Below are 27,778 nucleotides of genomic sequence, written 5' to 3' on the forward strand. Positions count from 1 at the left end.
TAATCAGGCCAAGTATATGCTAGTCTTGAAGAATACATAAACATAATTTACTGAATTATACATTTCACTTTAAACAAATATACTAACTAATATGCATCAACTATAATGATTTTGTGTTCTTTGTATTCTTTTTTTAAGTTAAGGTATAGTTGATATACACCACTTTATCTTCTTTATTGCTTATTTTAGTTTCCTACAGCTACTGTAACAAAGTACCACAAACTGGGTGGCTTAAAACAACAGAAATTTATTCACTTACAGTTCTAGAAGCTATAATCCAAAATCAAGGTATAGACAAGGCCATGCTTCTTCTGAAGCCACTAGGAGAGGATCCTTATCTTTCTAGCTTCTGGTAGCCCCAGGCATTCCTTATTTTGTGGTAGTACAACTCAGTATTTGCCTCTGTCTCCACATAGCCATCTTCCCTGTGTGCCTCTGTATTCAGATTTCCTTTTTCTTATTAGGACATCAGTCATGTTGATTTAGGGCCCACCCTGATGACCTCATCTTAACTTGATTACATCTAAAAAGACCATATTTCCCAAAAAGTTCACATTAACAGTACCAGGGGTTAGGGCTTCAACATATCCTTTTGGAGATACAATTCAACCCATAACATTGCCTTATTAACACTTACTCTTTATTTTGTCTTTTTAGAGGTCGTTTTAGGGTTTATATTACACATTTTAACTTATCAAAGTCTACCTTCACATAATACTTTACCATGTCACATACAGTATAAAACCTTATAACGGTATATTTTCATGCTCCTCTCTCAGTCCGTATGCTATTGCTGTCATATATTTTACTTTAGAGTGATTGTTGTAGTTTCTGCCTTAAATAGTTATCTTTAACAGAGACTTTTTTTTAATAAGAAAAAGAAGTCTGTTTTATAGATACCCACATATTTACTGTTTCTGGCGCTCTGTTTCTTTCTGTAGATCCAAATTTCAATTTGGTATTTTTTTTTCTTCATCTTGAAGGACTTCTTTTAACATTTCTTCTAGTCTAGGTCTGTTAGTAATGAATTTTTTTTCAGCCTTTGTATGCAGAAGAAAGTTTTAAGTTCACCTTTGTTTTTATTTTTGAAAGATATTTTCACTGGGTATTGAATTCTTTTTTTAAAATATTTATTTATTTTGGCTGCACTATGTCTTAGTTGCAACATGCAGAATCTTCGTTGAGGCATGCGGAATCTTTAGTTGTGGCATGTGGACTTATTAGTTGCAGCATGTGGGCTTCTTAGTTTCAGCATGTGGACCCTTAGTTGTGGCATGAATTCAAGATCTAACAGTTCCCCGACCAGGGATCGAACCTGGGCCCCATGTATTGGGAGCACGGAGTCTTACCCATTGGACCACCAGGGAAGTCCTGGGTATGGAATTCTAGTTGACAGGTTTTTTTTTCTTTAAAGATGTTGCTTTCCTGTCTACTGGCTTGCATTGCTTCTGACAAGAAGCCTGTTGCCATCCTCATTTTTGTTTCTCTATGTATGTAATCTCTCTTTTCTCTGACTCTTAAGATATTTTCTTTATCACTGATAATTAAACCATTTGATTATGATGTGCTGTAGTGTGTTTTCTCCTTTCTTGGCCTTCAAATTCATTGAGCTCCTTGGATCTGTAAGTTGATAGTTTTCATCAAATTTAGCTAATTTGGGGGCATTATTTCTTCAAATACTTTTTCTGTCCATGTCCTTCTCTCTCATTCTGGGACTTCAAGTACATGTATATTAGACTGTTTAAAGTTGTCCCACAGTTCACTAATACTCTGTTCTTTTTTGTTTCCAGTCTTTTTCTTCTTTCATTTTGGATGGGGTTTACTACTGTGTCGTCAAGCTAACGAATCTTTTCTTCTGCAGTGTCTAATCTGCTGTTAATCCCATTCAGTGTGTGTGTGTGTGTGTGTGTGTGTGTGTGTGTGTGTGTGTGTATTTTATCTCAGGCATTCTGTTTTTCATCTCTAGAAGTTTGATTTGGTTCTCTCCTTAACATGTCCATGCTTTCTTCTACCTTTTTTAACATATGGAACTACATTTTATAGTAGCTCTTCTAATGATCTTAACTACTAAGTCTTACTGTGTCTGTTTTTTATTGATTGGTCTTTCTCTTCAGTATAGGTTATATTTTTCTGCTTCTTTCCATGCCAGGGTTTTTTTGTATGCCGGTTATTGGAAATTTTACATGGTTGAGTGCTGGACTTTTTGTATCCTTTTAAGTATTTTTCAAGTTTTGTTCTGGGATGCACTTAAATTTTTTTTTAATATCTTTATTGGAGTATAATTGCTTTACATTGTTGTGTTAGTCGCCGCTGTATAACAAAATGAATCAGCTATACGTATACACATAACCCCATATCCCCTCCCTCTTGTGTCTCCCTCCCACACTCCCTATCCCACCCCTCTAGGTGGTCACAAAGCACCGAGCTTATCTTCTTGTGCTATGCAGCTGCTTCTCACTAGCTATCTGTTTTACTTTTGGTAGTGTATATATGTCAATGCCACTCTCTCACTTTGTCCCAGCTTACCCTTCCCCCTCCCCGTGTCCTCAAGTCCATTCTCTACATCTGCGTCTTTATTCCTGTCCTGCCCCTAGGTTCTTCAGAACCATTTTTTTTTTTAGATTCCATATATATGTGTTAGCATACGGTATTTGTTTTTCTCTTTCTGACTTACTTTACTCTGTACGACAGATTCTAGGTCCATCCACCTCACTACAAATAACTCAATTTTGTTTCTTTTTGTGGCTGAGTAATATTCCATTGTATATATGTGCCACATCTTCTTTATCCATTCATCTGTCATTGGACACTTAGGTTGCTTCCATGTCCTGACTCTTGTAAATAGTGCTGCAATGAACATTGTGGTACATGACTTTTTTTGAATTATGGTTTTCTCAGGGTATATGCTCAGTAGTGGGATTGCTGTGTCATATGGTAGTTCTATTTTTAGTTTTTTAAGGAACCTCCATACTGTTCTCCATAGTGGCTGTATCAATTTACATTCCCACCAACAGTGCAAGAGGGTTCCCTTTTCTCCACACCCTCTCCAACATTTATTGTTTCTAGATATTTTGATAATGGCCATTCTGACTGGTGTGGGGTGATACCTCCTATAGTTTTGATTTGCATTTCTCTAACGAATAGTGATGTTGAGCATCTTTTCATGTGTTTGTTGGCAATCTGTATGTCTTATTTGGAGAAATGTCTATTTAGGTCTTCTGCCCATTTTTGGATTGGGTTGTTTGTTTTTTCGATATTGAGCTGCATGAGCTGCTTGTATATTTTGGAGATTAATTGGTCAGTTGCTTCGTTTGCAAATATTTTCTCCCATTCTGAGGGCTGTCTTTTCGTCTTGTTTATGGTTTCCTTTGCTGTGCTTTTAAGTTTCATTAGGTCCCATATGTTTATTTTTGTTTTTATTTCCATTTCTCTAGGAGATGGGTCAAAAAGGATCTTGGTGTGATTTATGTTGTGAGTGTTCTGCCTATGTTTTCCTCTAAGAGTTTTATAGTGTTTGGCCTTACATTTAGGTCTTTAATCCATTTTGAGTTTATTTTTGTGTGTGGTGTTAGGGAGTGTTCTAATTTCATTCTTTTACATGTAGCTGTCCAGTTTTCCCAGCACCACTTATTGAAGAGGCTGTCTTTTCTCCATTGTATATTCTTGCCTCCTTTATCAAAGATAAGGTGACCATATGTGGGATGCACTTAAATTACTTGTTAACAGCTTGATCCTTTCAGGTTTTGCTTTTTAATTTGTTCGGTGGGACAAGAGCAGCCTTTAGTCTGGATTAATTTTGCCCCACTTTGAATACTGTACTCAATGGTCTGTTTAGTATGAGGTTTTTTCACTCTGGCTATTGAAAATATGAGCCATTCCCAGACCAAGGTGAGCTCCAAGAATTGTTCTGCCTGCTCCTTTTCAGTAGTTCTTTCACCACATTCTGGTAGTTTCCTCACTGCAATACTGTAAAGCAATTCTGATGCTAACTACCCAGACTTAGCATAGATTTTGCAGGCTATGGTCACAGTCCCAACAAGACTGTCATCAAGTCTTACTGACTTGCCAGTTACAAGCTCAGGGGTTCCCCAGGCCACTCACACTTCTAGCCAACTGGCTACAAATTTGAGGATTCATGCTAGCCCCTCAGGTTTGATAATTTGCTAGAACAACTTACAGAATCTAGGAGAGTGCTATACTTAAAATTACAGTTTTATTATAAAAGATGCAGAGCAGGACCAGACAGATGAGACCCGTAAGTTAAGATCTGGGAGAGTACTGAATACAAGAGCCTCCGTGTCTCCATGTGGAATCAAGATGTCACCCTCTCGGCATATCTGTGTGTTCATCAACCAGGAAACTCAACCAAGATTTGATGTTCAGAGTTTTAAATGGGTTTTATTACATAGGCATGATGTATTGTGTCATTGATCCCTTGAATGAACTTAGTCTCCAGCCACCTTCCCCTTCCTGGAGGAGGTCAGGCTAATATCACCTAGCTCAAAGCCCAGTCCTCTAGTTACATGGTTAATCTTTCCAATATGGCCAGCCTCCCATCCTGAAACTATCTAGGACCCCACCATGAGTCACTTCATTAGCATAAACTTAGGCATGGTCCCAGACACCCACAATGAGTAACAAAGCTATCACTTGGGAAATTCTGAAGATTTAAAAGCTCCCTATCAGCAACTTGGGACAAGACTAGGCAAATTATCATACAACACTCAAACACCTGCACTGGTCAGTTTTCAACTGAAGACTCTAAGGAAACCTCTTACAGATCTTTGGAGCTCCCCTCTTTGTAGCGCTCTCCTTTCTGGTGCTGCAATCTTGCAGATTCTAACTGCCTTGGCTTCCCTGAATTCTCAACATTTTCTTCTCAACACACGGAGTCCACTGAGCTCTAGTTGTGTTCCCCTTCCCTGCCCTGCATCCTCAGAACTTTCCTCAGGCATGTGCTACCTGCTGTCCAGTGTCTGAAAAACATTGTTTCATATATTTTGTTCAGTATTATAGTTGATTACGATGGGAGAATAAATCTGGAATAAATAATTCCATATTACTCTATCATAATTGGTAGAAGTCTGTTCTTTTATTTAGTACTCTTAGCTAAATCACCCAAGAAAGTTTGTGTGTCATCGTTTTCTCCACATGTTAACCTCTAAAACTCATTTCTATAATCTTTCCAAGGCATTTTCCTATAATTACTAGGATATTTCATATTTTATTGCAAAGCCATAAGATGATGCTATTTACAAAAACTTTTTAAAATGGTATTTCATATAATTGGCACATAGTCAAATTAAGTAGTAAGTGGTAGAACCTGATTTTAAACTTCAACAGTCTGATTCTGGAGCACATGCCTTTCAGTGTCAAACTCCTAGTTAAACAGATGCAGTATCCTGTTTCACTTTTCTGGTGCCTGTCAGACTTTGAGTTTTTTATTTTGTCAGATGGCCCTTTGGAGCTAACAGAACCCTAATGAAAATTATAATACAGGGATGTCTTCTTTAACCTCCTAGCCCCAGAACTCTCTTATTATTTTTACTTCTACCCCCACAAGATGTATGTTACCCTCATGTAGCCTTCTGCCTGTTTAAAGCAAGCTCAGCATCTTTCTCAGGCTTGTCCTCCCTATAAACTGCTCCGTACTATGAGGTTATTCCCTCCTACTTCTCAGGCAAAAGTCTTTTCTATAGTTACGTAATCTTATTGACAAAATATAGCTTACATGTATAGTATAAATGGCACATAGTTGTTCCTGCCAAGTAAAGGATAATGGTACTTTTAAAAATGAATAGGTTTCTGGAAAAGGCAAAACTATGGGAACAGTAAAAAGGTAAGTAGTTGCCAAGGAAGGAGGAGGGATGAGTAGGCAGAGTACAGAGGATTTTTAGGGCAGTGAAAACATTCTGTATGATAACATAATGATGGATGCATGTCATAATACATTTTTCCAAACCCATAGAATATACAAAACCAAGAGTGGCCTCTAAGGTAAACTATGGGCTTTGGATGATTATCAGTGAGTGACAATGTGACAGTCACTGTAGATTCATCAACTGTAACATTGTTCCACTTTGGTGGGGGATGCTGATAACGGGGGAGGCCGTGCATGTGTGGGAGCAGGGAGTATATAGAAATTCTCTGCACCTTCCCCTCAGTTTTGCTGTGAACCTTAAACTGTGCTAAAAAAAATAGTATTAATAAAAAAATTATCATTAAAAAGTAAATTGGTCAACCCAAATGACCTCACTTGCTGAAATCTCTACATTGAGATTGTATCTTTGAAAGCCTGTGCATTCTTTTATTCACTGGTCAGCTTCTCTTTTATTTTCAGAAGCTTCTTTGACCCAGACTCAGGTAATTAGTAGGATTTCCCATAAGCTGTATAAACTGTAAATAGTTTAGTCCATAGACTTAATGTCAATTAGATAATTTGAGGTTTAAATCTGCTTGCTTTCTAACAATGGAATTCTTTTTTTTAATTGAACTATAGTTTATTTACAAAATTGTATTAGTTTCAGGTGTACAGCAAAATTATTTGTTTTACATACATACATATATATATATATATATACATACACATATATTCTTTTTCAGATTCTTTTCCATTGTAGGTTATTATAAGATACTGAATATAGTTCCCTGTGCTATACAGTAAATCCTTGTTTATCTATTTTATGTATACTGTGTGTATCAAGAATAGAATTCTTATATCTTAAGATTTGCCTTTAAAGTAAAAAAAAAAAAATCTATCCAAGTGATTATTAGATTCCTTTTGCTCTAAACAGAATAATCCCTTGGTGTGGCTGTTTGAATTTACAGGGTAATAACTTCCCAGGTATCAATTGTTCTAGTGGTATTTATTTGTTGGCAAATACCCCACATTTAGACTGTCCATGTCCAGCTTTCTTTTTCTTTTTCTCTAACTTGCTATAGTTGCAAATGAGGGCTAGAGATAATTGGTTTTTAGATGCCTTTACTATTTATTGACCCATAATTTTTATGTGGATTCTTTTAAGTTCAAATTAGCAATTTCAGATAGAGTGAAGATCTGTGCTATAATTTTTATCATTTTATCGTAACAAGAATCATTTTTTAAATAAGAGTTTTCATAGGGGGATGAGAAAAGGACTGATGTCATCAATTTTAGAATGCAAACATGTTGAATGCTTATTTTTTAATATACTTGAATTGAAACAATAGTTAATGGTCATAAACTGAGTTTTTTTTTTAATGTCTACTTTTATAATTTTTTAGTACAACACCTCAGGTATTGAGCCCCACTATCACATCTCCCCCAAATGCACTGCCTCGAAGAAGTTCACGACTTTTTACTAGTGACAGCTCTACAACCAAGGTAATTTAAAGATTTCTGTATATCACATTTACTTAATGCTTCCTCCTCTAAAATTTCTGTTCATCGATGACTCAATGTCTGATGAATAAATTAGGAGACTATTTAAAAATTTTTTAATGTTTTTTAATTTGGAGGACCATCTGTAACATTTGTAAATTTTCTTGGTCCTTTAATAAATATAACATTGTAGAAATTACAAAATTATAGTGATGGAGAGCAGGTCAGTGGTTATTAGGAGTTAGAACTGAGGGGAGGATGTGACTTTTACAGCATAGCACAAGGGAATTTCTTTGTGTAGTGGTAGAGCAGTCTTATATCTTTATTGTGGTAGTTGATTACACAGATCCATACATGTGACAAAATTATACTGAAGTATACACACCAAAATTTTTTAAAAGGTGCATGTGAAAACTGATGAAATCCAAATAAGATCTATAGTTTTGGTTGCTAGTGTTGTACCAATTCCGATTTCCTGGATTTGATGGTGTACTACGGTTATGTCAAATGTTACCATTGCTAAAAGTTGTGGGAAGAGTAAATGGAAATTTTCTGTGTTTTCTTTGCACGTTTTTTTGCACAATTGGAGGAACTTATACCTTTGGTAAATTTTCTTCATCTATTGACAAATATTATGGACAGTCTTTAACTTTGACATATATAGATCAGCAATTTTGTACCTTATAGATTACAATGCTCTGAGACAATTAGATAGTTGTTGTATCTACTTACTTTCTTATTTTTAAATAATAAATGAAAGTGATGGTTTTTAAAAAATGTTTGTTTATTTATTTATTTGGCTGCATTGGGTCGTAGTTGCGGCACGTGGGCTCTTCGTTGCGGCACGCGGGCTTCTCTCTAGTTGTGGTGCATGGGCCTAGTTGCCCCACGGCATGTGGGATCTTAGTTCCCCAGCCAGGGATCGAACCCACGTCTCCTGCATTGGAAGGTGGATTCTTAACCATGGGACCACCAGGGAAGTCCCAAAAGTGATATACTTTCAATAAAGAGAAATGCTTAAAGCTAATGTACCTTAAACACTAGTTAGTTACTATGATTTATTTTCAGAATTGTTGCATTCCAAATTAAATGACTTTGATGACTTGTTTTCTGAGAAAAATACAGATCAATCAAAACTGTTTATTTTATATCTAATACTTGAGAAAAGGGTTGGGGGTATGTCTAAAATAAATGAGTATAATAAGTGTGGGATTTTCCTTCTTGTTACAGGAGAATAGCAAAAAATTAAAAATGAAGTTTCCGCCTAAAATCCCAAACAGAAAAACAAAGAGTAAAACTAATAAAGGAGGAATAACTCAACCTAACATAAATGATAGCCTAGAAATAACTAAATTAGACTCTGCAATCATTTCAGAAGGGAAAATCTCCACAATCACACCTCAGATCCAGGCATTTAATCTACAGAAAGCAGCAGCAGGTCTGTTTTAAATGCTTAATGTCTTCTTTGTATTTTATTTTATTTTATTCACTTATTTTAAGTAAATTTATTTATGTTCATTAAAGTGCTTTCCATTTTTTTCTGGATAGATGTTGGAATTTTTAATGAATTATTTTGTAATTAGCCTTTCTAGAAAACCAGACTGCTTTACTGTGTTTTTCTCCTTTGTTTACTACATTGTTTTCTCCTAGAAGGTTTGATGAGCCTTCTTCGTGAAATGGGGAAAGGTTATTTAGCTTTGTGCTCATACAACTGCAAAGAAGCTATAAATATCTTGAGCCACCTACCTTCTCACCACTACAATACTGGTTGGGTCCTGTGCCAGATTGGAAGGGCCTATTTTGAACTTTCAGAGTACATGCAAGTAAGTATGAAAAACAGTTATATATGCCTTTCTAGAGATAATTTAAATTTAATTAAAATGCTTATGCTTGAGAAGCCTAGATATAAAGGGTCAGTATTTATTATGTAATGTCTATATTTATTTTGTCACTATATATATATATATATATATATATATATATATATATATATGAGCACAATTCTTTCTTGTGTTAAGGGGTAGTTTAAATTCTTTGGGATTACTTGAGGTAGATTTGTAGAGAACCCAAGTCATCCATACATTCTTTTTTTTTTTAATTTATTTTTCCTTTTTTTTTTTTGGCTTGTGTCGGGTCTTAGTTGGGGCACACAGGATCTTTGTTGAGGCATGCAGGATCTTTTTGTTACGGCACATGGTCTGCTTGGGTTTCTCTCTAGTTGTGCCGCTCGGGCTTCTCTCTAGTTGTGGCAGGAAGGTATTCTCTCTCTAGTTGTGGCACACGGGCTCTGTAGTTTGTGGCATGCGGGCTCTCTCCTTGAGGCGTGAGCTCAATAGTTGTGGCACGCGGGCTTAGTTGCCCCACAGCATGTGGGATCTTAGTTCCCGACCAGAGATGGGACCCGCGTCCCCTGCTTGAAAGGTGGGTTCTTTAACCCTGGACCACCAGGGAGGTCCCCATCGATACATTCTTATGTGAAACATTTGTACTCTACTTAGTTGGATCTGAAAATATGTATTTACCATGTAATAGATATTTATAATCAATTCTTTCTACTATATATATAGAGTTCTTACTGGGATGACTTTTTGGCATTTAGTATGTTTTATAAATTTAATACTATGAAGAAAGTTGTATGTAATGGAGAACATAATGTCCATATTACAAGGCTTTTATCATTTTAATTTTAATTATATTTGTTGCTTAAGTTATCTGTTTAAATCAGGAAAGGAGAGGATGATTAGCCTAAAGCCAAAGAAAATTCTAATTTATTCCCCATTTCTTCTTTCAAAGCACTTTATCCCCCTGCCCCTAAACTTAAAATTAGAAAAACGTTTAAAAAAACTTTAAGAAACCTATATATTAGTAAAATTTCTCTAACATAAATTATTTAAAGTTGATAATAAGGTCACTTATTTGCCCTGATTACTTTCAGCATATATTTGAGTGCATGTTGTATCCTAGACCTTATTCTGTACTGTAATATAGCTAGACAGATAATTGCTTGCCTTCAGAGAGCTTACTTTCTAGTAAGAGACATATTGTAAGCCAATAAATATGTAAGGACAGGCAATAAGCATATGAAAGAAATAGCAATAATAATAGCAATAAGCATATGACATAGCAATAAGTCATATGAAAGAAAAATGAAGCATGGTAAGGAGATTGGGAGACAGTGAAGTATGGTGCTATTTTTTTAAAAACATGCTCAGAAAAAGGTTACTTCTCCCTGAATGAGCCATGCAAAGCTCTAGGGGTGAAGTGTACTTCCAGGTAGAGAATAAATGCAGAATTGTAATTTATTGTAAATTACAATTGTAATTTATCTTATAATTTTTGTAATCCATCTTGTAATAAATTGTAATTTATCTTGTAATTTTGAGTACTAAAGAAAAAAGAGTTGTAGACAGAAAGACTTTTTCATTGCTGGATTGTGGTTTTTTTAATTGGTACACAGGTAAAAGCTTTGTGTGGATTATTTCTTATTTATTGTTTCACAGGTACTTTACATGAATTTTATTGTTACCCCTAATTATAGAGCAGATGTAGACCCAGATATTTAACTAAAGAAAGCCTTTGTTTTAACTTAATTTAGTAAGTTTTTTTTTCATTTTCCTTTTTGTCTATGGCACAGTCACTTTTCAGAGGAAGCAATAGATTCTGAAAAATTTTAAACCAGAAGGTTTCCAAAACCTGTATTTAGCAGGTAGTTAGGTCTGTCTTCTCTTAACCAATGCATGTTTGAAAAATGCCCATTTGAAAAACTTATCTGTATAACTTTTAAGGGATTCAGGGAAGTCACAAATCTAAGCTAAATTTAGATAGTATATGGCCATATGTAAGAATTGTTCCTATTTTTCTAGTTTTATAAGTTCTGTTTCCATATTTTGTCATCTTCATTTCATTAAGAGTAGACCAGATATTCCTTATTCTAAACTAAACTTGACTTTCAGAATTTTTAACTTACTGAATTGATAAACTGGGGAGCTACATAACCCAAAGCCTCAAACTTCAGGGGAGAGAAGCACAGTTCTGGAAGCTTTGAGTGTGGTGAGGAAAAACTTTGACCTGGTAGCTGAGAAGGGACCCTAAAGTCAAGAGAGTGCTGCAGAAGAAAAGGGAATTATACTAGGCAGGGACTATAGTTCCTAGCAGGTAAGACATTGATGAAAATATTCAGTGCTCCACATGCCATAGGGTTGGTGGCCAGCCAAGCCTGTTTTTCCCCTGAAGTTTTCAGCTCAACCTCTTAATAATCAGTACAAAAATAGGTTTTGTATTACACAGGTCATTCTTCTCTCACCTTTCCTGAGAATTATTCTATAAAGCCATAATTAAAACATGGAATAGTGTTTTTTTAGAATAAAATAATTGACTTCTTTTTAAATTATTAACTTTGTATAGATCTCTCTTCTGTCTTTTTGGTGGAAACAAATTTTCTTTTCAGAATTCATGTTCCTGCCATAACTTGTTTATAAAAACTAGGTTAAGTGTGAATATGATTACATCAATATTTGACTTACCATGGAAGGTTGCTCAATTTGGCCATGTGTTAGTATCAATACTAGTTCACATAAGCAGTGTAAAACAAGGCAGCGTTTAGGTCCTATGAGAACAGTGCCCAGCACTCTCCCTCTGTATATGTAAATTGTATCAACTTGTTTTCCCCTTACTAGTTTTTATATTTCAGGCTGAAAGAATATTCTCAGAGGTTAGAAGAATTGAGAATTACAGAGTCGAAGGCATGGAGATCTACTCTACAACACTTTGGCATCTTCAAAAGGATGTTGCTCTTTCAGTTCTTTCGAAAGACTTAACAGATATGGATAAAAATTCACCAGAGGTAAATTAACTGAAACACTTTGCTTATGTGGCTATCTTTTTTTAATTTTTTTTTTTTTTTCCTCACCAGCGCAGCTTGTGGGATTTTAGTTCCCTGACCAGGGAGTGAACCCAGGCCCTAGGCAGTGAGAGTGCAGAATCCTAACCACTGAACCACCAGGGAATTCCCTGTAGCTATCTTTTGATCATCTTTACCAAACGGAAATGACCCGAATCATTCATTTAGTATCACCCACACTTATTTTCGTATTCTTCTGTATAGGCAGGGACTCAGAGAAGAAGGGGAAATCCTAGAGTATATGCTGCGGATCCACAAATAGAAAAATCATAAAGCAGGTTTTTCATTCAGGTTTAATCAAGATTTGGTTTTGTTATAATTGTTGTTGTCACCAAGAGTAGAGTTCATTAAACAGAAATAGAGATTTTTTTAAAGTGTTCATTTTAAATTAAAATAATAATTTTAACTGTCATTTTAAGACATAGGCGCAGTTTACATGTTTCAGTCCTATAAGGATTTTATTTCTGTGCACCTCAAGAATATTTAGTGGTACTTCTGTAACATATTTAAGCTTCTGTAGTCTCCATGAACACTGAATTGGCAAATACTGAACCATTGCTCCTAGGGGAAATACACACACACATATAACACTTGGATCCACCAGTGATCACTAAAGCACTGCAAGTATTGATTTTGGTTTTACAAATAAATTTTAGAAAGTAGACAAATTTGCCAATATGGAATCCATGAATGAGGATCGACTATATTAAAACTCTTTCAATTGTTGTCTTTCTGTTCTAAATAAGATCTGAGTCTTGATTTTAGTCATAGATTGCTTTTGTTAGAAAAAAATAAAACAAAATTTTAATTGTGCATTTGGTTCTTGTTTCCATTTTTTTAAGGCCTGGTGTGCTGCAGGGAACTGTTTCAGTTTGCAACGGGAACATGATATTGCGATTAAATTCTTCCAGAGAGCTATCCAGGTTGATCCAAATTATGCTTATGCCTATACTCTATTAGGGCATGAGTTTGTGTTAACTGAAGAATTAGACAAAGCATTAGCTTGTTTTCGAAATGCTATCAGAGTCAATCCTAGACATTATAATGCATGGTAAGTGCTAACAAAGTGCAAAGGCAGTGTCTTATTGATGGGGCTGATACTTAGTAATTTTTCTTGTTAGATATCTCTTTGTTGTCATGAATTTGATTACTAACTAATACTTAAGAATGGTACCTAAGAGTTGATAACTTCTAACCAAAATGGTTTTTTATGTGGAATTTATACCTTTAACAAACTCTTAACTAATGCCAATAGAATTCCAGATCCTTATATTCAACAGTTTCAACCTTTTCTCCTACCAAATTTTTGCAAATAGGTGGTTTTGTTACTTTGATTTGCTACTTTTTCTTAGAACACTAAAATGGTGATTAACATAGAAAGTGGTTGGGACTGTGGAAGGTTAATCTTTTGGGTTAATCATTATAGCAATTTTCTATTTGTCACTAAATCTGAAGCACTAGATTATTGAAATATATTTTTTCATTTGTGTATATGTGTTTTTTAATGGATATCTCATTTCTAAGTAGTTACATTGCCTGAAAGATGGCCTGATAAGTGCTAGCTTCTGCCGACCTATTAAACAGTCAGGCTTGCCAACATTCACATAAAGTTCTCTGTGATATTTTCAGAGCTCAGTTCTTAATAGGACTTCTGTTGTTTTTTAAATATGTACTGTCTGTTCTGCTATATTGCAATAGTTGCATTCTTAAAAAAACTTTACCATATCAAATATTATGCTATACAAATAATTGTTTCAATTAGAGAAAAGGAGGAATAGTTAGACTAGCAAGGTTTTACTGGGAAGAATTTCAATATTGAGTTATTTAGGTAACTATATAAGTATTTAACTAAACATTAAGCAAATGTGTTTTTCCAACTCCAATCTTCAGTTATCTCCACTTTCACCATTATTAGCACAGAACTTTTCATACCTTTTCTTCACCTCTAACACAATTATAATAATAAACAAAACCACACAAATAAAGCAGATATACTGTTGTGCTTTTTTTCTTAATTATTTGGTGTTTATTCCCCATCATCATTAGCTAGTTTAGCCAAGAGGGATCCTTAATGTAAATCTGTCACAATGTGTTCATTTGATGTTTTGAAATTCAGGAAAAATACCTGTATGTGAAGTTACTATACTGTTACATAGTCTTTAAAATGTATAATTTTGAAGTCTATTTGAAGCCTTTAAAAAATTTAATTTTGAAGTCTGTAAATTTTGAAATCTATAGGAGCATATTTTTGGCACAGTGAGTGGGGAGACGGGATGGAAGCAGAACATGACACTATGCATATTCTAATTATAGTATAAAATATATATGCATTTGGACAAATAACATGGAATTAGCATTGTTAGGAGTTTAGGGTCTAGAATCATAAAGGAAGGAACTGATTAGAATCCTTATTAGCTGTATAACTTTGGGCAAGTTATTTAACTTCTCTAAGCCTCAGTTTCTTTATTTAAAAATGTGATTGGTAACAGTACCTATCTCCTTGGTTCCTTCTAGGATTAAATGAGGTAAATCACACAAAGAATTTAACAAAATTCTTGGCACACACACATGATAACCACTCAGTAAAAATTAGTTACTAAATCTAGGTTGTAGTGGTGGGTCTAAGGATGTGGTTTCTTTTTTCCCTCATTGTTATAGTTTTATTTGATTGATTGATTGATTGATTGACTGGATTGGATTTATTGTTTTTACCTGTGAAAGTGACTTGGCTAGAATTCTTGGACAATTTTTTATCATGACTGATCGTTTTTGCCTATCCTAAGACCATCAGTATTTTTCTACTGGTTTATTAAAATGCCACATTCCATACATATCCTTTTATTAGTTGAACTAAATTAGCAGTTCATATCCCTAAAATTGTACTTTATTTTAAACTCTCAGGTATGGTTTAGGAATGATTTATTACAAGCAAGAAAAATTCAGCCTTGCAGAAATGCATTTCCAGAAAGCACTTGACATCAACCCTCAAAGTTCAGTTTTGCTTTGCCACATTGGAGTAGTAAGTAGCTTTCTAAGTATTGTTCAGTTAATCCCTTTTGAAATGTTTGTTATTGACTTAATTGCTATAATGAAAATTAGGGCTTTTTGTTATTGTTATTCTTGAAACAATATCCTAGATTCTTTTACAGCCAAAAATATTGCCTTTTTGCTTGGCATAAAGAGAAATCACTGGAGTACCCTCATTCCTTGGGCAAGTTAATTTCTCTGAGGTTCTATTTTATGAATGACAAGTAATACCACCTTGCATACCTCATAGGGTTATTATAACATTCATATGAGATACTTCATATTTTTGAGTGTTATTATAACACTCATATGAGATACTTCATATTTTTGAAAGCAGTTTTCCATATTAATATTTAGCTCCTAAATTAAGTAATTAATAATTTAAGGCAAATTATTTCCTGTATTTTAGCCTCTGAGTGATATAGATATGTCAGGACTAATTAAAATTATTATAAGGCAGTGTGGATTGCCAATTTTATATATTTTTTTAATGTATCTGATAATAAGTTGTACTTTGATAAGATAGGAGAAAAGGTATGTTTGCTTTTTAAAATCTCATTTACTAGTTTCTCTGCAAGCATGGTACCTTAAGTTCTTTTTCTTGCCCTCTCACCCCCTTCTCCTCTCCCTCTTTCCTTCCCCTGCCCCTTTTTCTTTCTCTCAGCAAGTTTGGCTTTTGTGTGAGCAAGTGTACAATATGAGGAAAATTATATTAGTTTGGAATTTCACTGTTCATTTTGGAGGAAGAATTCTAGTTCTTTATAATAATTTTCTTAAAAATTGACATGGTAACTTCTTTTATAGTTAGATACTGTGCAAAAAATATAAAGTATGTCAAATTAAAGATTTTTTTTCCCATCACTTAAGATAAACCAAACTTGATTATCTCTTGATACCTTTTAGTGAAGTTGAACATATTTTATAGTAGGCTTGCTTCTAAAGTTATTGTGGAACAGATTGTTTTATAATTTTGAGTGGTTTCTTTGAAGTTTTTAGATAAAAGAGTATGCTTCTCTGTTAGGAAACTAGTATTTAGGATTTCAGTTCTGTGGGCAAAATATTTGGCCACATGTAGTAATAACCTTCTGCAAAGATCATTGCATAGATGAATTTAGCACCAGATGTTGGCGGTACCTACTCTCGCATTCTTGTTGGTTAAAGTTCCACAATCACATCCATTCACTCCACTTTATTTTATTTTATTAACTTATTTATTTATTTTAATTGAGATTTTCAAGGAACATAATTTCAGTTTTAATCCCACTTTCCAATCACACTCAAATTCCAGGTAAGAGACTGGGTCATGGTTTCATAATTATACAATATAAAACAGACAAAGTGTGATGGTTGAACACCCCCCACTGGCCAGTTTCTAAAGCCCATAGTCCAGCACTGTGTGATCTGTGGGTTCTGAGACCTACAAAGGTCACTTATCTTTGCTATAGTTTCCCTGTTTTTGTTTTTTCTTGAAGTATAGTTGATTTACAATGTTGTGTTAGTTTCAGGTTTTCAGCAAGATGATTCAGTTTTTTTTATATATATATATATATATATATATATATATATATATATTCTTTTTCAGATTCTTTCCCATTATAGGTTATTATGAGATATTGAATATAGTTCCCTGTGCTATACAGTAGGTCCTTGCTGTTTATGTATTTTGTATATAGTAGTCTGTATCTGTTAGTCCCAAACTCCTAATTTATCCCTCCCCCACCCCTTTCCCTTTGGTAATCATAAGTTTGTTTTCTATGTCTGTGAGTCTTTTCCACTTCATTTTTAACATATAATTCATCTAAGGAGGAACAGAGCAGAATATGAGTACACAGGAATAAATAGTGAGACTTGGTTGGGTTTTTTTAAGTTATTTAAAATAAATTATTTACTACCCAGAATTACAGATTAATGGTTTTCAAATATGTAAAGCAGAAGGACCATTTTTAAAACAAATTCCTAAAATATGTAAAAGTGTAATTGTTCCGAGTGAAACAGGGTTGGTAAGTTTTAGAGCCAAATCCTCTAGGGGTTCTTGGAAAGTTTCGAAAAGTCTAATATTTAGAGGACCATAATAAATCTGTTAAAATGTGAGTATTACCTAGCTAAATAGTACAGATTTTCTTGAGAAGGAAGACAAAGGTTTTTCTTATCTTTTAGGCTTAAAGGTAACCAACTATCTACTCTAAAGATAGAATCTTGATTATCATTATGTAGGGTAATGGTGAATTGGGAGCTATGTTGGTTTTGAGTCACACTATTTGGTTTTCACCTTTCCTCATAAATATCAAAAGGAAAAGTAGGATCTTTATTTCTTACAGGTTCAGCACGCACTGAAAAAATCTGAAAAGGCTTTGGATACCCTAAACAAAGCCATTGTTATTGATCCTAAGAACCCTCTATGCAAATTTCACAGAGCCTCAGTTTTATTTGCAAATGAAAAATATAAGGTAAGATATATACATGTATCTTAATCGTCTCCAACGTTGTACTGCTTAAGTTTTGCCCCTTTTTTAATAAACTAAAAGTTATTTATACTTGAATTTTTATCTTAAATAGTCTATTTTCCCCATTTTTAAAAGCTATTAATTTCTTTTTTGTGCCTGTGTGATTTTATTTCTTCATGAGAAGTACTCATGGGAAGGATGGGTGTATGGATATTTAGGAATATATGGTTATCCCTTGAAAAGATTTCCTACGTGGAAAGGCAGTTATCTTAAATGTAAAACATAAACCATCCTGTTAGGACCAAAATATGCGAACAGATGACAAATGAATGTGTGCATTTTTCAATAAGTATTTATTTGAGTATCTGTTATATGTCAGGCACTAGGAATATAGTGGCAAGTGAAGCAACCATATTTCCTGCCTTTGAATAGCTTACCATCTAGTACCCTTCTAGAGGGAGAACAGACATTAATCAAATAATCACAAGAATAATACATAAAGGAAAAGTATACATAGTGAGTTATGAGATCTTATAACAGGGAGACTAGGTAATCATAAACTATGAATCCAAAGTTTTGATTTTAAATTCAGGTTACTTTTTAAATAAATTCAGGCTCTTTCTACTAAAAACAGTTAAAAACTTACCAAAAAAATACCCGAAATTTAAGTGCACGGAAAAACTTGGGCTAAATAATCCATTTTAGTGGACTCTTTCCCTAGAAATCTGTTATTCCAGTACACATTGAAATTTGCTGAAATCGAAAAATACAAACTCGGTGGTAAGCCCTTAACTTTTTACAAGACTAAGAAAGATATATAAAGTGATTAAATGTATAATTTATTCTTTGTCATTTATTCAGTAATTCTTATAGTCTCGCTCTGGTTTTCTTTATGAAGTGGATGTCTAATCCTACTGTTCTGTCCTTTTAAAACTTCTTTTAAATCTAATAAACACTTTTAACTTGCTCTTTGAAGCACTATAATTGTAATTCAGCATTTGTTTTCATTTTTTTGCTTCACTGTACTTCTCTAGATATGCGGTCAGGTTTTTCTGTTGAAGGATTTTATTCAATTTATTGTTCTTAAAGCCATCTTAATGCCACCACACCTACCAGGAATGCCATGTAAATCAGCCTTATACTTGCTTCAAGAAGCTCATGTTCTAATCTGATCCACTGTCCAGGCTGTAATGGTTATAGTCATTTTTGAGGACCAGCTTGGGGCTTGGCTACTTTGATGCATGGATTAGATACAGGTAGAAAAAGGGCATAAGGAACAGTTACTGATTGCTTCTGAAATGTCTTGCCTCCAAAATGAAAATCAAATTGTGTTAGAGGGCCACCTCAGTCTCTGTGGCAAAAACATTGCTAGACACCACCCTATTTAATGTGTTGTGTTGATATCTAGTTGTGTAAGTCTTAAAGTCTTTTAGAGCAAAAATGAGAACTCTGGTGCTGTGTTAGACACTATTTCTCAATATTTCTCACTATTTCTCACTATTTTTCTATTTGCAAATGGATTATCGGGGGGAGGCATGATAGATACATGAAATTTTGATAACAGTTGTAACATATAGTCATAGGAAAAAACACACATCACTTCTAAACTGTGTGAACTGTGTGTGGTGTAGAAGTATAGAAGTTTTGGGGTATGTTATCTTGATTAAAATTTCTTTAAAGCAGTGACTCTCAAAGTATGGTCTGGGAACTTCTGGTGGGGCTGGTCCCAAAAACCCTTTCAAGAAGTCCACAAGGTCAAAACTATTTTCATAATAATATTTAGATGTTATTTGCCTTTTTCACTTTCATTTTCTCCCCAGTGTAAAGTGGAATGTTTCACAAATTACTTGATGTGATATCATAACAGATTGAATGCAGAAGCAGATAAGAGAGTCCAGCTGTCTTCTGTTAACCAGAGATTTGCAAAAATGTTGAACAGTGTCACTCTTCTCACTGATCTTTTATTGTTCTGATTAGAAATATATTATGTTAGTTAACATAACTAGGCTAGATTCCTAACAGTGGGATTGCTGAATCAATGTTTACCTGCAGTTGTTAACTTAATAGATAATGCTAAGTTGTCCTCACAGAGAGGTTGCATCAATTTACAATTCTGCCCTCAGTGATGAGAATACCTGATTTCCCTCACTCATGGTAACTTCATGTAACATCAAACTTTTTATTTTTGTCCACTTACTAGGTGAAAAATTGACAGTATCTCATTTGGGGAGCCAGTTTTTTGGGTTTTTTTGTTTTTCATTTTTGGCTGCGTTGGGTCTTTGCTGCTGCGCTCGGGCTTTGCGGCGAGCGGGGGCCACTCTTTGTTGTGGTGTGTGGGCTTCTCATTGCGGAGCATGGGCTCCAGGCACATGGGCTTCAGTAGTTGCAGCACGTGGGCTCAGCAGCTGTGGCTCACGGGCTCTAGAGCGCAGGCTCAGCAGTTGTGGCACACAGGCTTAGTTGCTCCGTGGCATGTGGGATCTTCCCAGATCAGGGCTCGAACCCATGTCCCCCGCATTGGCAGGCAGACTCCCAACCACTTCGCCACCAGGGAAGCCCCAGTTTTTATTTTTAATCATCATATCTTTCTTTTAAATACAAATGCAATTTTCCTATCTGTCTTTTCAATCTCCTGAACCCTTTAGCAGTGGTCAGAAAATTGCTAGATAATTTTAACTCAATTCAGAGGGTTAAATTTTAGGCTCTTCATCATTAGTTAAAATGGCAGGTTGGTATTCAAAGCTTAGTGCTGGTGTCAGGGAGAAGGTAAATTAACAGAACTTCAGAGTTGTTCTGCAACTTAGTTTTTAAAACACTTTCATATACAGTGTGATGGAGTTTAGTTATTTTAAACAAAATGGTGACAAAAGCAAGGGTTGTCACCTCCATATTTCACAAAGAATTGTGTGTGTTTTCAGTAAATTTTGGTGAATTCCTGCCACTTCTTAGTTCCTGTTGTCATAAGTATTTTCCTTGCATTTTATTTTCACAACAAGAATTAATGCAACAAGGAAGTACATTGATTAAGATCTAGTAAGCTTTAGTTAAGATGATTTGGGAAATTAAATAAAAACACTTGCTTAGTCAAAACTGTACTATTTTGCTACTGTGTTTTTCTTTGCTTTTTTCAGTCTGCTTTACAAGAACTTGAAGAATTGAAACAAATTGTTCCCAAAGAGTCCCTCGTTTACTTCTTAATAGGAAAGGTAAAGATTGGGGCCCTGGTTCTAAACTGTGACTTTCATAACATATTAATTTTTGAAGAGTAAATATAATATTTTATTGTGCAATATCTGTTGAGCAAATTCAACTAGAGCTCTGAACTAATTGCTCTGGAAATAAAGAATGGATTTAGTTTTAACACTTAAGAAGATGACACCCTACTGAAGAAGCAAGAACATACACCCTATAACCCTAATCCTTCTATAGTTTTGGAAGTGTATTAGCACTTGCAGCCAATGGCCAGTAATGAGTTCCTAACTGAGGCTACCTCAAGGAAAGCCCTTAGCTTCCAGTTATCAATAAAATACTCAAACATCCCCCAAAAGAAGAAAAGTAACGCCGCTGTGTTGTTTAGTTTGAAAAAATGGCTTGCAAAATTTCCAAGGCCAGACTAGTCAGGATTTTACACACTGGGCCCCCAGATGCCAGTTGGTTAAGGTAGCTGAGGACAGTGGACAGGTGCTGAGAGTTGATGTAACTCCGTTTAAAATCAGTGTAAATGAATGCTAATCAAGCAACTTATAGTCCATTTCTTTCCATTATCATTGTTCCAGACAGAGTGAGATTTATTGGAAGCTCACTACCTGAGAGATATAGGCAAGGAATTCTGAAAATAATATCTGAATATATTAGAAGGAACTCAAAAGTTGGTATGAATTCTTCGATAGGATGAAAATGTCCTACTCATCAGAATGAATTTATAGCACATAATCAAGAGCCTAATTTAAAATGTTTAGGATTTTATAGCTGAAGCTTACAACTTAATGAAAAATGTAGTGCTGCTGTTTATTTTTAGGTTTACAAGAAGTTAGGTCAAACGCACCTCGCCCTGATGAATTTCTCTTGGGCTATGGATTTAGATCCTAAAGGAGCCAATAACCAGATTAAAGAGGCAATTGATAAGCGCTACCTTCCAGATGATGAGGAGCCAATCACCCAAGAGGAACAGATCAGTGAGTATCATCCATGTGAATTAGGTTTATATGTGGTTATTCAAACTAGAAAGCTAGTGAAACACCACATCAGAGTTGGTAAGATGAAACAGATATTTCTTTATGGCACAGAATAAACATGGAAATTTTTTTGAGTATTCAGAAAGCTACCTTTTGTATACGGATTTAGGGACTGCTTTTTTATTTTATCTCTAACCATGTTAGATTCTTTATACCAAATGAAATTTTAGGGATATTGAACAGGGTCGTATAACAACAGCGTGCATATGGAGCCAGGTGACTAGTTTCAGTTCTGGATCTAGTTTGCTGTGTGATTTTTGACAAATCCATTGCTAATTTTTACCTAAGCTTCAATCTATGTAACTAATGCCTGCCTCATCTGCTTCATAGGAACGTGGTAGGAGGAGAAAAGATGATAGGTGTGACTATGTTGAAAATATTATAAGAGCTAAGTGAGTGAATAATAAATTTGTGCACTTTTAAAGCACTGACAGGTCTGTAGTGGCTATTCAAATTCTATGTAGCTCTCACAAACCTAAAACCTAAATATATGGCAAATGTATTTAAACGGAGAGATCAAAAAAGAGGAAGGAACAAAGAATTAGATTGATAACTTAAGGCAGTAAATACTCTATCCCTATACTGAATCACTATATTGTACACCTGAAACTAATATAATATTGTAAATCAGCTATACATCAATTAATTAAAAAGCAAAGAATATATATACTCTATCGCCTAATTGAGAGTATGTCTTAAAATAATTAGAGCCAAGACTTAATATATTAATATTTTTTAATAAGAGAATTGAGAGACCTCTGATGAGATAAACTAAGATGACTTTGTACCAGAAATATATTTATATTCTGTATTTTTGTGAACTAACAGGGACTGTCCCCAAAGTGGAGTCAACAATTGGATGGAATGTCAGAGAATAGTTCTGATTCTTAGGTTAGGAATAGGAATTCATTAGGGAGAGGCAGTTTTAGTAGTTAAAACTCTTAAAGGTTAAATGCAATAAAATAATCTTAGACATGCTATAAAATAAGGAACTTGAATTGCATTTTATTGAAGGATATCAGGATTTTTAAGGGCTTTTATTTAAGGTCTCATCTCTCTGAATATAATAATTTTCTTGTTTTCATGAACCAACAAAAAATATTTGTCAGATACCTTACTGTAGATTTTTGTTTTATTTTTAAAGTGGGAACAGATGAATCCCAGGAGAGCAGCATGACAGATGCAGATGACACACAACTTCATGCAGCTGAAAGTGATGAATTTTAACTTCTGGAAATCAAGACTTTTGCAACTGGATGTGTGACTAGTGCTGACGTGTTTCTTGTCCTTCCATATACTGAGTCTTCACTCTTGAGCCAGCAGTGTCATCATCCATCACTTATACCCTGAATGTGCCCCTTTCATTGGACCCTGACTGTACACAGAATGAAAGGCAGTGCAATATTTAGCTGCTAACAAGACTGGCTCTTTCACCAGTATGAATGACAATTTAGGGGGTAGGTAGGGTGGGAAACTTTCTTTTCTTTTTTTTCTTTAATCTCCCTTTGTTGGAAAGCTATCATGGAAGGAAGAGTTTTGTTTTATCTTGAAGGAACCATTAGAGATGGAAAATGGTGATGAACCAGAATCTCTTGGTCGTTTTTCCAGAAATTTTGTTTTTACTTGGTTCTGTTCCTGATAAACAAAGTGACTGATCTTCATTTCTAGGTTCTTCAAGAATGGTGTTAGCAAGTGCCAGATGGAACAATAAAAGACATTGCCTATAACAGAGTAACTTGATTGCCAAGGAATGTAAATTACCTTAAACTTGCAGTGTCTCCCATAAACAAATATAATGGGCATATTGGAACTCATATGTAGGAATCAATATCCCTCCATACAGTGTACAATTACTCTTGGCAAGAATACTTTAATGTCTAACCAAGAATTTTAATTTATTCATCTTGCTTCAAAGTGTTGATCATTGTTGTCTAGGTATTACAAACTTTAAAATTGGTCCTTACCATATTGCCTCTTCTCTTTGAGCTCTGTGGGATCACCTTTAACATTCAGAGATGATAGAAGGGTCGCCCACTGAAAAGCCAAAAAAAGGCTCTTAATAACCATTTAAGTTCACCAGAAGAATCAAAATGAGAACACTAAATGGAAAGACTTTAAGAGATCATGATAGTGAAAGCCTTAATACAATCAGAATCCTGCCATAACCTTGAATCTATATTTGTTCAAGACAGTATCCCTCTGACTTTTCTAAGTGTTTAAGCAGGGTGCAAGAATGTGTGGTTACCTTCAGTTGAGGTCATTTCCATTCTTTTCAACTCTCTGCTTCAAATTATTTTCAATAGTGTGAGTCACCAAAACATTTACTGAGAGTGATTGGGTTTAGGATATCAGAAATTCTTAGCTGAAAAGCACCCCTGCTCTTACGAAGGAGAGGAGTTCTCTTTTGAGTTTGTCATAATATAGGTTGATGTCTTTGGGGAATGACCATAATTTTAAAGATCTAATTATGCATAATGAAATGGGAATTATTGGAATTTCACAGTAACCAATTTAAAGTCTTAAATTGTGTATCTCCTTTATTGTAATGTATGGAAATTTTTAGAGAAAGTTTAGTTAACATTTTGTTAAGTGCCAATGTCAGAATATAACAAATTTATAGTTTCTTATGAATGACAGGCCTACAGTTATTGTTTTGGATTATTTGATGAAGGACAAACTTATCTACTGGTTACCTGTATTTGTTAGTCAAGCTGTGAAAATAAGGTGGATTACAGAAGATAAGAAAAAAATTTTAGCCTGTAGACTCAGTAATTTTCTATCATTTACTGTTAATCTGCTGATTTGAATGTGGCTTAGATACCGTTACAAACTAATTCAAGTCAGAGTCTTAGATTAGGTATTGGGTGCCAGAGAGGTATTTAACAAAATTTTCTACCTAAATCTATATATGTGCTGCCTAAAAAAAAATAATTTATAAGAAAAAGGAAAGGTTGTGAGTAAACGAATATCATTAAAAATTCCCAAAGGCTAGCACTTGGATTCTAACAAATATTCCATTTTTATCCATTAGTTCTGTAATATTTAATTTTATATTCTTTTATTTTTTTAATTGGCAAATCATAAGCCAGCTGTGTAACAGTATCAAATATAGAGTTTCATAGAAAGCTTTGGACTGAGCTCTTTGTTACAAAGCTTGGAGAAAGCTATGCTCAGAAAACAATTTGCTGATGTATAATTAGTTATTTTTTGTAGTAGGAATTTATGTCCTGTGCCAGAAGTAAGTCTTTCTGGTTCTAATTTTGAGACCAAGGATAAAAGGAGAGTTGTGGAAGGCACAGCATGGCAATGGTTGGCTGAGGGATAATCAGCCTAAGCTTGACCTGATTGCATTTTCCTCACACCTCTACTTTCAAAGTCATTTAGGTATTTGAAGCCTTATTTCCCACCTATTTACTGTTTCTGGCTTTCTCTTTTCTTTTTTTCTTTCTTTTTTGCTTGGAATGGAGATTAAACCACCAGAAGAAGATATGCTTTTTGATCAAGCAAAATGTTTGCTTCAAATTTCATAAGTTATTTTGAAGGAAATCAGAAATACTAAGTACTTTGACGTCCTTGTTTCTCTTTAAGCTTTTCACATGTGTGTACACACACAAAAGCACACACACACACTCTTGTTCAGAAGTTATGTTGTGGCATTGGATATTTTCCCCCTTGGAAATGGTTCTTAACTCTGGGATTTTAGAAGTTTGGAAATATTTTTTCAAGAGAACAATGGTACTCAAAATAATGAAAGGTGGTCCTACTTTTTCTGTATTTCATTACTTTAAAATTTTTATTTTTTCCAAGAATTGCAAGTGACATTTGAACCATGCTGCTGTTGTACCTTAAACAAAAACTCAGTGATAACCAGTATTTAGTCTATTAAAAATGCTCTTTTTGAAGAAAAAAGTTTGCAAGTCTCTGTTTAGCCAGAGTATAGTATGGGTCTTCACAAGAAATACGGTGACCTGTTTTCTTTGTGAAAACCTAGGAAAATGCAAGTGTGGGTGTGATGTGTGTGTTCTATTTGCATTGAAACAATGTAATTTTGTGTCTTCTTTTTGCTTTTCCTGACTTATTTCGGAAATTGTACAGTCTTGGGGGGGAAAGTCTTTTCTGTTAATATATTTGCAATTCATTAAAGGATATGGAAAATCCAAATAAATTACTTTTGAAAGCAAATTTATAATCAAGTCATTAAAGCTATGTAAGAGCTGTGCCATCTGTATTTTTATAGTAAGGCACAGCAAAATAGTGAAAGATTACAGTTTTATGTTCCACAAAAGTCTAGGGCAATGTTTCTCTTTTTTTTTAACTTACACCCTCTTCTAATATATATATATATGTATTTTTTAACTCACACCGTTTTTTTAGTATTATTTGGAATGTCAAAATAAATATTGTGACCAAAAAATGGTAACTTTTAGAACGTATTTTCCCCAAACTACAAAAGTCCCTTGCCAGCAGCTGCTACTTTGCAAGTCAACTGCTTATTATTCTTTAGTCATGTGATTTCTGAAATTCCTTTAAAAGGGACACACAGCTTTTTTGTTCTAATTAGAATCAATTTTAAATATCAAGATCTGAAAGAAGTAGTATATAGAAACCAAATTTTACTCTAGTTTGATATCTTGGAAAAAGGGTAGAGAGCTGAAGGGTTTTGTTCAGACTTGAAGAAAGGGTAGCAATAGGGAAAAAGACATAAAGTGAGATGCGCTGAGCAGGTGAGAGGGAATGACTCAGACCGTAACCTTCCCTAGGACTGGCCATTTGCTGTCAGTAGGGCAGGGGTAACTAGAAGTGTAGATAGGAAGTATTCTTTGGTTTGTTTAGCCTCTAATTAATGGTTCATGAAGGTTCAGAAGTGCAAACTTTGCTAAAAACTTATGTTTACTGAGATCTTGCCATGTGTACCGTGTTACTTACCTTGTGTACAGTATTTTCAGTCCTCAACCCTATAAGGTAGGTGCTACTGCATTTTACAAAAGAGAAAACCAAGACTCAACTATTAAATGATAGAGCTGGACACTTTTGGCATTTATGTATGTTCAAAACCTTTTACTTAGTTTTGGATTTCTCTGGAAGTTTCAGATCATACCTAATGTTAACTCTCAAGTGTCCTCTCTAGCATTTTGACATTGAGTATCACAGAAGTTCGGGTTTTACAAAGGAAACTTTATTACTAACTGTAGATTTAAATCTATTATATGCTTAGTCCTTTGAAGGGGCTTTTATGTGTGTCCTGCCTCTGTACTTTTCATACTGAAACTGAAAGCGGTATCCCTTTCTTGAGTAACTAGAATTTGCTTTAAAGTAGGAAATTTTAAGTGCTTGATTTTCCTTCCATTTTTTTAATTACCAATTTCTCTTAACACAAGCATTCTTTTTATTCAACACCCTCAAAATGGAATTTTCAATTTGAGGCTAAAAGCTGTATTTGAGAAGAAAATTCAAATGGATAGTACATCACTGGAGTTGGAATAAGAAAAAGAGTAAGTAACAGTGGGAGCAAAGAAGTAGAATTAAGGTTTCTAATCATGTATTTTTAAAAAGCACTAGACTGATATCTAGGAAATGTAGACTTTGCCCCTTAGTTGCTGTGTGACCCTGAACAATTAAACTTTTTTTCTCATCAATACAAAGAAGATCAGATCTACCCTTCTTATCCCACAGAGGACTGAGGATCATATGTGTTAAAGCATGGAAATGCTTTGTAAAACTAAAGCACTGTACAAATATACAGTGGTATTATCAGGGTGGAGGTGATGTTATAGAAACATCACAAATAGAAACACATATATACACATATACT

At 34.5% G+C, this 27,778-nt stretch overlaps 1 protein-coding gene across 1 annotated transcript in view; it reads left to right on the plus strand.

Moving 5' to 3' along the window:
• CDC27 (cell division cycle 27) overlaps positions 1-25,875 on the plus strand; it is a 58,751-nt gene extending 32,876 nt beyond the window's left edge. The window contains exons 10-19 of the mRNA XM_065896526.1: positions 7,264-7,363; positions 8,591-8,798; positions 9,011-9,183; positions 12,051-12,203; positions 13,103-13,311; positions 15,162-15,279; positions 17,606-17,734; positions 20,863-20,937; positions 21,750-21,906; positions 23,111-25,875. Of these exons, the coding sequence (XP_065752598.1) occupies positions 7,264-7,363; positions 8,591-8,798; positions 9,011-9,183; positions 12,051-12,203; positions 13,103-13,311; positions 15,162-15,279; positions 17,606-17,734; positions 20,863-20,937; positions 21,750-21,906; positions 23,111-23,193 (1,405 nt within the window). The 3' untranslated portion in view covers positions 23,194-25,875. The remainder of the gene's footprint in view (positions 1-7,263; positions 7,364-8,590; positions 8,799-9,010; positions 9,184-12,050; positions 12,204-13,102; positions 13,312-15,161; positions 15,280-17,605; positions 17,735-20,862; positions 20,938-21,749; positions 21,907-23,110) is intronic.
• Positions 25,876-27,778: the final 1,903 nt, after the last annotated feature.

The sequence above is a fragment of the Phocoena phocoena genome, chromosome 19 (assembly GCF_963924675.1).
Source record: "Phocoena phocoena chromosome 19, mPhoPho1.1, whole genome shotgun sequence".
NCBI classification, from domain to species: Eukaryota; Metazoa; Chordata; class Mammalia; order Artiodactyla; family Phocoenidae; genus Phocoena; species Phocoena phocoena.